A 12,573-nucleotide genomic window follows, 5' to 3' on the forward strand; every position below is an offset into this window, starting at 1 on the left:
TCTTCAGTCACTTGGGTCTGATGCCTGTTGGTGGAAAGTCTTGTTCTGAACTGTAAAATCACTGCCTGTTCAAAAAAATTGTCCTTCTGTATGGTTTGAACTAGTTTTCATGTGCCACTTTTCTAGCCTCATAGAAGGACTGGAGGTGTTTGACTGTGGGAGGCTGATCACGTATATAAGGATTCACCTAGTCTGCTGGCAGGTCTATCAATGCATCTTCCATTCCCCTTTAATGCAGGCCTCCTCCTCGAGTAGCTGGGTGTTAGGCACATGGGTCAGATGGAGCCAACACACTTCCCTTTTATAAAGGCGCTAGTTATGGCACAAACCTCCCTGGGACCATACGTTTAACAAGGAGGACACTGACAGCAGCCAGGATGAGAGGGGGACAAGCCCTGGACAAACAGGTAGGTGTCGAAGTGGGGCTGAGCCAGGTGACTGAACAGCAGAGGGTGCAGCTCTCTTGAGTCTCCCCCTTTGGAAGGGTAAGGCAGCAGTGCTGACAGCAGGCGATGTGCGGGAACGAGAGACGGCCCCTAAGCTAGCCAGACTTAGGCTTTACGGATAGTGCATTTCCCCAGCTGCATTTACTGGCAGCCAGTTCAAAGTGAAGCACCCACATGCTGGTGGGTGTCTCCCTGTTCTCCACTCTCACGCTCTGCTGTCGTTGATTCACTTACTGTGTCCCATCATTTCACTCACACACTAGCTGTAGAACATCTTCTGCAATTCAGACCACAGAGTGCTTGTAATTGTCTCTCTCTTTTCCATTTGGTTTCCATTTGCCTCGTGTCAGTGTGTGTAGCCCCTGAATTTTTCTGCTCAGCAATTTACGTCTTTGCCATCTTTTTCTTTGGCATCTAATCCCATTGGACACTTTCATTAAACCGGATCATTTTCAGTTCCCAATTCCTAGCTTTTGTGATGCATTAACTGTCAGTTTGTAAGTCACCAAAAGAAGCAGACACAGAAAGTAGCCTTCCCGTTTCTTTAATCTGTGTAATGTACAAAGATACTGTACACAAAGCACACCCAGGCATTAGAACAATGCACTAACAGCAAGGAGGAAAAGGAAGTTGTACAGTAGTTATGGTTTGTTACATACAAGCAAATAGATCTTAACAGTATTTTACACACACAACATAATACACAAAATGAAAACCAGGAAGCGGCAGACTTGGGTCTAACTCTCATTCCCTGGTGGGGTGCAGGTGTGTCTGTCAAATTAAGTGATGATGTAGTTCCCCCCCCCCATCTGTATCCCTAAAAGATTTTTTTTATAAATAAAATAGAACATTATTGAATATAAAATTGACAGTCAAGGATATCAATATCCAGGGTTTTCATACAAGGAGAGGGAGAAAAATGTAAGGCTTCTAGAACTAATAGGAAAATGCAGCAAAGGTGAAGATACCTGAAGAGCAGGGGCTACTACAAGAAGTGCAGGTTGCTTGTGGGAAGAGCGGTTTGTTAGTAACCCTTTGGTTAGCTATTGGTTTTCATTTAACGTATCTTCTAACACTAGACACATTTTTTTTGGTATTAAAATTTGCCTTTTTAATAATTTATCAAAAGAAGAAAATAAGGAATTAAAGTGACAGTTTGGATTAAAAAAAAAAAAAAAAAAGACTGGAAAGGGACAGTGTCAGGTTTCTGTCCCAACATTCAGATTACAGAAAAGCTGCTTTTTAGAAAAATCCACATATTTCAGATCCACAGAAATGTTTCCACGAATGTTTAATTCCAGTGGAAACAGGTGTTGGTTTTTAAAACCCAATAAATAAATCCCTCTGTCCGGTCCTCGCAATATAAACATTGCGGCTTTGTGCTGAGTGCATGAGAACCAGGAAGTGATAGTTACCAGAACCAACTAGTCTGTTTTCCTTGGCCAAGCTGATGAATGCAAAAAGGAACTAACCAGCATAACGGTGAAAAGTATAACAAACTTTTAATATTCCTTCTGTTTTAAACAACTCAGAACTGTTACTTGTAACAAAGGTAAATGAGGTCTTTAACCTGACAGTGCCCCTTTAATAAGAATGGAAAATACATTCAGCTTTCCCTAACTGTATCCCAGTGCAGCCTCTTTTGTGCATTTGGAAAGAGATTTTGTTTCAAATGCACCACTCCCTAGAACATTTCAGAGCAGTTTATAAACACAAAGTTAAACTATTGCTATTGTTCTTAGAATGACAGTGTAATATACTGATCTTCGCTTCAGACAGACAAGAAGAAGACAGGGATGTATGAGACGATAGATTCATGGGGAACTATAGTGTACCTGTATGGGTGAAAAAAAACTATCCACATATTTCATGTTAATACATGGCCACATATCGGCTATTATTGCAGTGATGAACAAAGATTCTGCACTATCATTGTTTTCTCTGTATGGATTCTTACAATGGAAACAGATGGGGGAGAAGTTGGAAAATCCAAGAAGCTTAACAAAGGGTCAGAACACAGGTGCTATGATTGTCAGTCTCACTGATCATTATTGGTTTAAAATATGGAGTGATGGAGAGGTGATTATAATATTGCACTTCTGCGGTCATTGACAATTACATTAAACTTGGTCCATAAAATAATTGCTTTGTACATAATGCCTGAAACAAAAAAGCTACATTTTAATATTAATAATCTCTGAAGGTTCTGTTCCCTCCAGACACTTTTTCTCTACATAAAATAAATAACTTTCACTTTGTATATACCCACTTTTGTTTTTTTAACATTTACATTATCCTCAGTTTTACACTATCTACACACAAGAAAATGTTAACGTCTCATCTGCATTTTGAAAAAAATGTACATATCATGCCTTGGTTTGTGGACTCTTCTTTCAGAGTAAGATTGAACTTTGTAAAGGCCATATCCAAATTTGCAAATACGCTTTGTGATCATGGTTTGGTTACTTTACAGAATGGACTGCGGCTTGCTTCTAAGTCAGATGGCAACAGTTTGGTACAATATTCAACTAGCAAAAAGCTATGACACAATTCACATTTTTACCCAGTAGCTTTGGATATACATTCAAGGTAACTAGGCTGAGTCAGCAGAAAGGGAAGTAATTTTTTCAGTAGTAAAAATCTGTAGGTATGTTCTGTAATATGATAATTATCAAAGATGAATGGCGTAATAGTTTGCAATGAGGCTAAGAGTAAGTGAGATGCACTGTGTTAGTGGGTGGATCTGTTAAAGCTCCATCAACCTGGACATTCTCAGTAGTTAAACATTGTCCTCTTTAGATCACTGTAGGGATAGAGCACACATTCTAAATTAGTTTTGAAACTTGAGGTTTAAGCAGTAGTCATGAAATAAGATTTTTGATGCCTGGATGAGTTATGTCTGCCTACTGCAGCTCTGAGCCGGTTAGCAGAGCAGTGTTCACAGTGCTGTGTGTCTCGGTGCAGAAGTGCTGCACTTAGTACTGAAACAGTTAATAAAATGAAGCAGACAGTCTAAAAAATCTGTTATAAATAAGATCCTTGTAAGTAGAAAGTGATATAAACATAGTATATTGTGGTGGAGGAGAGCAGGATAATACTTAGCCAATGAATGTGCTATGAATATAAAATCCTCATGTGAAATAGGCAGGTGGGAGCCCCAAATATCCCAGTGTGGGTATTTCCCATACCCCAGTTGGTGTGTGCAAGAAGGAAGCTGCACCCTTCACCGAGGCTGGAAATTCAGAAATCCTGGCTAGTTTGACCTGGGAGGGGGCAGAGCTTTCAGGCAACCCCTCTGTTCTAGGCACTGTTCTCTGCTCCTCCTTAAATTATGTCCTTCACCTTTGAATACCTTGTGACTGACAATTTCCTCTTCTGCAGTGGTCGGTAGGGGGTGCTAGCAAGCAGCCCAGCACATTGTCCTGCAGACTGGAAATGTCACCTCTGCAGTGCTCCCAGACCCTGGCATGCTCAGTGCAAGAGAGAGATTCAAGTCATGGCAGCGCACCAAACCATCAGCTCACACACATCCACTGAGAGGCTAGGAAAATTAAGATATGGCCTTTTCTTAAGCTTGTGCAACTTAGTTGGCACACTTCCTTACAATCTCCTTATTGTTGGAAAAACTTCTGCACAAATTTATATATATATATAATATACATGTCTATATATACACACACCCTGGCTTAGTAATATTTAATTGTCATGCACTACAAACAATTAGGTGTAGCTACATGAGATGGTAACAGGTCTCCATTCTAAAAATTATCAGTGCAAAAACAATGAGGTTTTACAGTTGAATAACTACAGTTAAAAGAAACAAGTCTAATTCCCGTGAAAGCTGTTACTGATATCGGAGAGGACCTGGGAAGAAGAAATGTCTCTGAGTTGGGGATAGTGGTGAAATATTTGGACTCTGCATTTTGACAGGAAATGCAGTGTAATCTAGTTGTTGAGTACTTTCAGACACTTGCAAATATATGGTGGTTAGTTTCTGAACTAATATACAGCAGTAATACTTGGAGAACTATACAGTAAAGTAAGTGGCTGATGTTTTTAACAGCTAAAACAAAACTCCTTGTTTTTTTTAATAGCTTAATGCATTAAATTCCATCACCTTTCAAAATGTTTAAAACAAAACCAAAAAACTAATGACCCCACTTTCTAGAGCATCAATCTGCTGACATACGGCTCCTACCAACAGCAGTTGACACTTCGTTAATGCCTTGCTGATATACATCCTCCTGGGTACAAAGTGGATAAATTCTAAGCTCTCTGTACATGTAAAACACTTGATTGCTTCACCCAGTGCAGAAGAAGCCTCTCGTTTCAGCCTCTCTGCACCTTGGAAATGACATACTTAGTTTAAAAACACACAAAAAAGTACTGGTATCCAGCAGTCTCTTTCTATCTGGCTAATGGAACAACCCAAGTAAAAAGTCTAACCAGACTTCTCCTTCCACCCCATGGCACTGAGGATCACACTCAGTCACGTGTATCTGATTGATGGCTAAGAAGGTGAGGGAGGCACATATTTACAGTCGCTAAACCTGGATAAGAAAAGGAGGCAGAAGAGAGCATAGTCTTGATCTGGAAACTGTTTGTTTTCCCCCTTGGTTCCCTAATTTCAAATGGTTTTTCGGGCTAGTGCTCTGCAAACCCAACACGCCATTTTAAGGCCTGCACATTCCATGTGGAAAATACACCAGCCTTTCCTCCTAGCATACCATGTTGTTGTTAGAGAGTAGCACCATATTTACCCTTCCATCTCACACTGCTGGCCTTGTCCTTTATTCCTTCTGTTTCTCCTCCGGTGGCTGTGGCCGACTGTCACTGGCTCCTGGCTGGCTCTACTTCTGACCTAAAGTGCCAGATTCCAGTTTTGAGGCTGCGCTCCGGCCCCAGCACCCAGTGGCAATGCTCATGCTTCTTTGGCTACGCTCCCGCTCTCTCTCCCTATCGCTGTCCGACTGGCTCTGCGTTCGTTCAGGTCTGTGACTGGCATTCCCGCTCGTCCCCGGGGGCTGTGAGGAGATGGTACGTAGCAAATGGTTCCTCTTGCGCAGGAAATCTGGCTGGCTGGGGAGACCAAAGCTGCCTTTTCTCAATGCCATCCGGGTCGTGTTTTTGGCAGGCCGGGAGCGATGGTTATACTCCAGCTGGGCAAGGTGGGCTGCGTACCCCTCAGTAATGAACTGTGAAACAATAGGTCAGGGGGGTTTATAGGACACAGTCAACTTGAAATCAACAACTTTCAAAAAAAAAAAAAAAAAAATGGAGTCACAGTTGGTTCAGATCCCACATCTGCCTTCAAGTCCCTCTGCCAATTGCGGTTTGACAATCACTTTCTTAAATGTTTCTTTCCCCTGTTGCTTTGTGGAAATCCCACAAAAACAGCAGAGGGAACTGACTGAGGAGGCAACCGACAGGGACATACGGTGCTGTCACATGCACAAAGGAAACTAGCTCTACAGAGAACTGCCCCCTTCTGATCTTCTGCTTTACTCAGCCAACATAACAGCAGGGACAAGTTCAGACAAAAGGGGGATTTTTAAGTGGACACGACTTCATTAAAAAAAAAAAAATCTAATTATATAACACTACAAGACACAATGCAGTGGAATAACAACTGGTATTTTCACTCCATTATTTTCATAGTGGTGATGCATAAAGCAAGGAACCCTCACACCTCTCAGAGAGATGCGGAGGGATCCTGGTGTGTGGGAACTTTCTCTTTACAAAACAGTCTGATCTTGCTTCTGGTGAAGTTAGCGGGTACGTCCAGATTACCCGCCAAATCGGCGGGTAGTAATCCATCTATCGGGTGTCTAAACTCCCACTGACTCCAGTAGGGGCTTTAGTGTTCTACAGACAAAATAACCGGGATTCCTACCTGACACTGGTGCTGTAATTTCTTGGTTGGTCGGCCAACGATATAGATGTGCGTGGGTGGCAAACTAATGGCGCTGTAGACCGAAATATCCTTAGTGGATCCGTATGCGGCGTGGATCCTCATGTGGAGCTGTGGGAAGAAGGAACAAGTTTATGCTAGGACACCGCTCAGACACAGCCATTGTAGGAATATCCAGTCAAGAGGGCACTGCAAGTCCCACCTGGACAGTGCTCTGCAGAATTATGTACTAATTAACCAACAGCAATGCTGAGAATTTGTACTATAGGCTGATTACTGTTCTATCTGTACTGCAGAATACAAGGGCAGAAGGAAGTTAGGAACTACACTCGCAATGTAGCTATGTTTACCTAATGTCCTTTCTTTGTGTGGCAGGCTCCACAGCTCTGTTCCAAGGATTTTTATACACACTGTAGCCAGGGAGGGAGCATTTTTCAATTATATTCAGTAACTATTTACATGCATCTGACGAAGTGGGGATTCACCCACGAAAGCTTATGCTCCAATACATCTGTTAATCTATAAGGTGCCACAGGACCCTCTGTTGCTATTTACATGAAGAATTCCCTTCCACTGAGAGACCGCCGCACGCAACACTGGCTTGGAGGCTGGGTTAGCCAAACTGCATCTCTAATTTTGTTGGATTTTGAGGTGGTTTAGACAGACAACTATGCATATCACCTTGCATGATGCACTGGATTTTTCTACCCATAAGTAGTTACTGCTCTGTTCCCACAGAGCAGAAGATTTCATTTACCATTTAGCCAGACATTTGAGAAGATCGTTTTGCAGCTGTGGAGGTGGAATAAACCTGGTGGGGCTCTGCAGGAGGAGGTGCTTATCCTGCATGGACCCATCTGGTTCTTCCTGCAGAGCTCAAGCTGGCCAAAGACCCACTGTAGCAAATCTGTGACCCTTAGTGCTCTCTGGAAAGGTCGATTTCCAACAAGGGATAATAATATAGCATCTTCTGTAACAAGGGGGTTCCAAAGACAGCTCACTCTTGACATTTTCGACTTAGATTTCAAGTTACAGGCTGATTCCAACAGTCATTGCGTTCAGTATTTAATGATGGGCTTTCATTTTGTCAAGGTGGTGGGAGAATAAGGCACAGTGGCCCTAGAATAATGGACATTATATAATAATAATAATATATGGAGATATCCTGTCTCCTAGAACTAGAAGGGACCCTGAAAGGTCATCAAGTCCAGCCCCCTGCCTTCACTAGCAGGGCCAAGTACTGATTTTGCCCCAGTTCCCTAAGTGGCCCCCCTCAAGGATTGAACTCACAACCCTGGGTGTAGCAGGCCAATGCTCAAACCACTGAGCTCACTATGGTTGACAATGGCATATGTGATCCAGTGGGCTAGATAACTTTGGGATCACCAAGGTGGCCCCATTAAGTAGCCCTGATTTATCACTGAAATAAAGGGGAAATTCGAACAGCCTAGGTCTAAGACATGATAAAAGCCCATCAGTTACCAGGCTGAAATATGACATTATGGAAATCTGTCCAAAGATGGCACTTCGCAGTCACATTGCTATCAGAGCTTGAAAAGCCCTGACAGTGACATCTGCTCCAATCCCAGAGGCCAGTGTAGAATCAATCCCCTCAACATATTTTCTAGTATTCAGCCCAGTCCAGTTTTAAATGTCACAAGCTAAAAAGCTTCCACCACTTCCCCCTGGACGCTGTTCCTACAACAAGTAGATCTCATGGCCAGGAAGTTTTTCTGGTATTCAGCATAAATGTTTACATTCTTAATTCTTGGAAGCCACTCCTCCTAGTTACATCCCTAAATAATTCCTTTCCCTCTTTGCAATTTACACCCTCCTCATGCAGGAGACATTTAGCATGTCCCATTCTGAGTCATCCTATACCCAAACTGCAGATACAGTATATGCTCTTGTGATCTTTCCTCCAGCTCGCTGATCAATCTTGTTGCTCTTTTCTGCTCTCTCTCCACCCAGGTAATGTATGCAGTATGACCTTGGGGGATCCCCACAGGCAAAGAGTACACTGGGCTAGTCTTTAAAAACAGAATCTGTGCAGTAGGTTTTATTTTGTACTTCATTCTCCACTCTCTCTAACAACCTTTAGGATTGACTGGGTTTAACTGCATGCAGTAAAGTTGGTGCCTTTCTATTGCTTTCACATTTATTACACTGTCTGGTCTCCTTGGCACCAACAGCCTCTATAAAAGCTGCTGGTTAATTTCCATGCTGAGTGAGAGCCAGATCTTGTGAGGGGAACATTTGAATGGGGTTGTGGATCCTCTGGGCCTTGCAGAATAGGGAGTACAAACCAAGAAGTTAACTCCTATTTACTTCCTTGGTTGTGCACCTGCTACAAAGAGTATGCACAGCCTTTGCTGGAGAGAGGCAAAGTGATCTCCTGGTTAGAGCAGAAAACTAGGACTCCTGGGTTCTAAGCCTGGCTTTTCAGATGATCCTCTCTGTGATGGGTAACTCAGCTCTGTGTCTCAGATTCTCTCTGTAAAAGGGGGATAATATTTACCTACATCAGAGGTGTTGTGAAGGATGGGTGATCGATAGCAATAAAGTGCTTTGAGATCCTCCAAGGGAAGGCGCTGTAGCAGTGCCATATCATCATCAGTTGGCTGCTGCCGGGCAAACTCACATGTTCTGATATGCCCGACAACATTAACATCTTAGCAAGGGATGGATTGAAGTCCTGCCATCTCTTGTGACATTCACTGATCTGTCAAAGCCCCTCTCTAGCTGCTCTGCTATCATCTGAACCAGCACTTTCTTCCCATCACTACATGCATCACCCTAAACTACTCCAATTCTCACCAACCCAAAGCAGTGAGAGATGGAGACCTGGAGGTCTTCTTAAGCCCTGCAAAGCACTGCCAGGGCAGGCCAGTCTTCAAAAGATAAAGGAAATTATATGGCACTTCTATAGAATCCTGCATCCAAGGATCTCAAAGGACTTCACTAACATTCAACTACAGGAGGAATTAACTATCTCAACTGGCATTTGGCCATGACAACAAGGTGAACAAGCCTTCTCCTGCAAAAAGTGCCAAGGGATTTCTAATGAGCACATTGATTTTGTTTCATCTGAAGGATGGTATGCACCCTCAGCACCATGAGAGGGCATTCATTCATTAGATCCCCCACCATCAATCCTGCCTGGATGTTCCTTAAAGGTCTGTCATCCAAGTGCTAATCCGGCCCAACTCTCCAAGTAAAGATGAGTCCACCCCAAGCCCCTGAACTGGGGCTTTGGATCAGAACTTGGCATCTATATAATGGACCTCACCCAAACCCCAGATCTTAATGTTCACAAACATGGAGATTCCAGTCCAAATTTTCCCAGATAACGGGGTATTTGGATTTGGCCCAATATGGAGACAGGCTTGAATTCTGGGTTTTGGTTGGCTGCAGGTCACAATCTCTTTGACAGCCCTCTATCTATAAGGCATCCCTTTATCTGCAGATATGACAGGCATCCAGAAATGCACTAAGCAGGTGGGGAGAAAGCACAATAATCATGATTCCCTCTAGGGCAATAGGCATTTAGTAATGGAAGCAGCAAGGATTGCAGCACAGCGCAGAACGGAGCGAACATATTTTAACTGCACAGACACCTTTGTGGAGTTAGAAAATAAAAAAACAGGGGGGGGGGGTGGCTAAAAATAAAATGAATGCAGGTTAATCTCCCACTGCAGAGCAGGACTTGACTAAGCCGGGTCAAGTGGATGAACCCTCGCTTTGCTCACACCTCAGTACAGCCCATACTTACGTCTGTAATGAGGGTTTTCAGGAAGTTGGCCTTGTGCCGCAGTGGGTCATGGACAAGCCCATCACAGAATGAGACTATCCCATGGGGGAAATTGTGCTGTGCTAACCATGCCACCACCCTTTGCTTCTGCATATCAGGTCGGCCTGTGACATAGATAATGAGGTAGCCAAGGTCTTGCCAGTGCCTGGTGGGGGAAAAAACAACAGCGTATTATGGACCTATATTTGAGGTAGGATTAAAATATTCATTTAATATGAAAGCATTTCCCCCAGCCACTGACCTTACAACATCAACTGCGCCAGCTCTGACTTTGGGGTCACTACCCATTATAGACACGCTGGCTGCAAAGGAACCATCAATGCTGAAGACCACAAATTCCGTCCCCTTAGGTAGAACAGTGATATAGCTATCTGCATATGTGTGGTCACCCCTACAAGGAAAGGAATAGGGGGTTAAAAACAGTGGACAAACCTGGCTGAGAGATTAAAGCTACAATGCCCATTTGCAATACCAATTCAGCAAGCATACAGTAAACGACCAGGGAATACAGAAAATTAAGGGCCAGATCCTGCCATCACTTCACACACACAACTCTGCTAAGGCCCTACACCCCCTGCTGTGTCTTAAGGGTTAGATCATCTCAGCTGATGTAAATCAACACAGATCCACTGATTTCAGAGTTACTTCGAATTATACCAGCTGCAGATATGGCCTGTTGTGTCTGTATCTCAGCACAAGTGGTAGAGAAGACTATCCACTGATCTGATAGGTATGTGCTCAGAGAGGAAGGAAGGCCTTGTGGGTAAGGCGCTGGAATAAGACTCAGGAGATACGGCTTCTGTTCCTGACTTGGCAAATCATCTTTCTGTGCCTCAGTTATCCATGTGTCAAATGGATGATGCTAATGATTTCCTGCCTGGCAGTGTTACTGCAAGGATAAAGGGACAGATTTTTTAAAGGTATTTAGGCACCTAAATTTGCAGATCGCTGCCGAGTGGGAGTTTCAAAAGCACCTAACCCCCACTGAGAAGCAGTGCAGGGCCTTTCCTCAATGGTAGTTGGGTACTTATGAAAATCCCACCAGGTGTCTATTAAATATCTTTAAAAATCTGCCGCAAAGTCATTAATGATACTACAGCGAGAAGCCCCACAGAAAATGCCTATACGTTAGATGAATATAATTACAGTGACTTGGACTAGCGTTGTGGGGGGCTCCAGCTTCATTATGTTTCAATGCCTCTAGAGCAGATTTGTTCAGTTCACCAATGACAAGATGCTTTTTGGCGCTGCCTGCTCTGAAAGCCAAAAGTCAAGCTAGAGACTTTCTGCATTGTGCATCATCACTAATAACAAAGGCTCTGCCCTAAGGGGAACTTGGGCAAGTGCAAGGTTAGTCTTCAAGGTGCGCTCAGCTGTGCAGTTCCACTGAAGACAATGAAGTTGCACATCTGGAAAAGGAGGAAAAGTCTGGCCCAGCCATTGGAACTCAGTTAACAATGCTGTTGATGATGCAGGAGGCAGAACAGAATACAGCTCTTTGTCCCATCACTGGTGCTGCAGGGTAACGAGTAAAATTGTTTTGTCCATCAAGTCAGCAGATCAGACTCTGATGATACAATAGGGAGAAGAGCGTTTGATACGAACAAGCCACTTTTTAAACACAGTCACTTTTCAGGTAGAATTGCACTTGATCAGTTAACATTTATTTTCTATTATTTTCTATCATGCAATCAGAATAACTGAGAAGTGTCTACAGTCTTTTTCAGAGAGTCCTGTCAAACTGGGGACTAAGCCAAATGAGCTTAAAGCTCAGCACCTGACCACCATCTTGATGGGATATACGCCAATCCCCAGACGCTTGTTCTCAGGGATAACGTAGGAAATCCGGCCACTGCTGTTGCTGATTTCGGTGTCAAAGTAAATCCACTCTCCAGATGGCGGCTGGGTCATGATGTGAATGTCCACCTGGGAGGCAAAGGAGGTTCAGGACTAAGGAAGTATTAAATAACTTTGATACTAGACAGGATCCTAATCTGGGTCTGAACATGGCGTCCTCAAATCTCTCTCTAGTGTAATGCAATAGATAGGCTGGGCAAAGGGGGCTCTTAGTGGACACAGGAAAAGGTGCTTGATTGTGCAGGTAACTGGACAGTTCTCTCTTTTAACGTTTACAGATACAAAAGGAACATTGGCCAGCAACTACTACTGCCTATGTCTTTTGCTATTTATGGGCAATGCACACCTAAGGCAAATGTACCTTTTCCCCAGTGAGCGTGACCATGTCTAACGGCCCATACATAAACCTTCCTGTTAAGGTCTGGGGTCCGTCTTCATTAGCGATGGCATCATTGATTCTGTGGTTGGCTGTGACATTCTGCAGACGTCAAGGGAAAAACAGAATAAACCTAGTTAGATTCCCAGCAGAACCTCATGGCTAATGCAAA

At 43.4% G+C, this 12,573-nt stretch overlaps 1 protein-coding gene across 9 annotated transcripts in view; it reads right to left on the reverse strand.

The window, feature by feature from the left end:
* Nucleotides 1–974: 974 nt before the first annotated feature.
* PITPNM2 (phosphatidylinositol transfer protein membrane associated 2) overlaps nucleotides 975–12,573 on the reverse strand; it is a 205,022-nt gene continuing 193,423 nt past the window's right edge. For all 9 annotated transcript variants that reach the window (XM_034791626.1, XM_034791625.1, XM_034791623.1 and 6 more), the window contains 6 exons: nucleotides 12,387–12,503; nucleotides 11,946–12,094; nucleotides 10,410–10,559; nucleotides 10,130–10,313; nucleotides 6,340–6,468; nucleotides 975–5,641 (listed from right to left, as the gene is read on the reverse strand). In XM_034791626.1, coding sequence (XP_034647517.1) covers nucleotides 5,297–5,641; nucleotides 6,340–6,468; nucleotides 10,130–10,313; nucleotides 10,410–10,559; nucleotides 11,946–12,094; nucleotides 12,387–12,503 — 1,074 coding nt within the window. In that variant the 3' untranslated portion in view covers nucleotides 975–5,296. The remainder of the gene's footprint in view (nucleotides 5,642–6,339; nucleotides 6,469–10,129; nucleotides 10,314–10,409; nucleotides 10,560–11,945; nucleotides 12,095–12,386; nucleotides 12,504–12,573) is intronic.

Source organism: Trachemys scripta, chromosome 15 (assembly GCF_013100865.1).
Source record: "Trachemys scripta elegans isolate TJP31775 chromosome 15, CAS_Tse_1.0, whole genome shotgun sequence".
Classification (NCBI taxonomy): Eukaryota; Metazoa; Chordata; order Testudines; family Emydidae; genus Trachemys; species Trachemys scripta.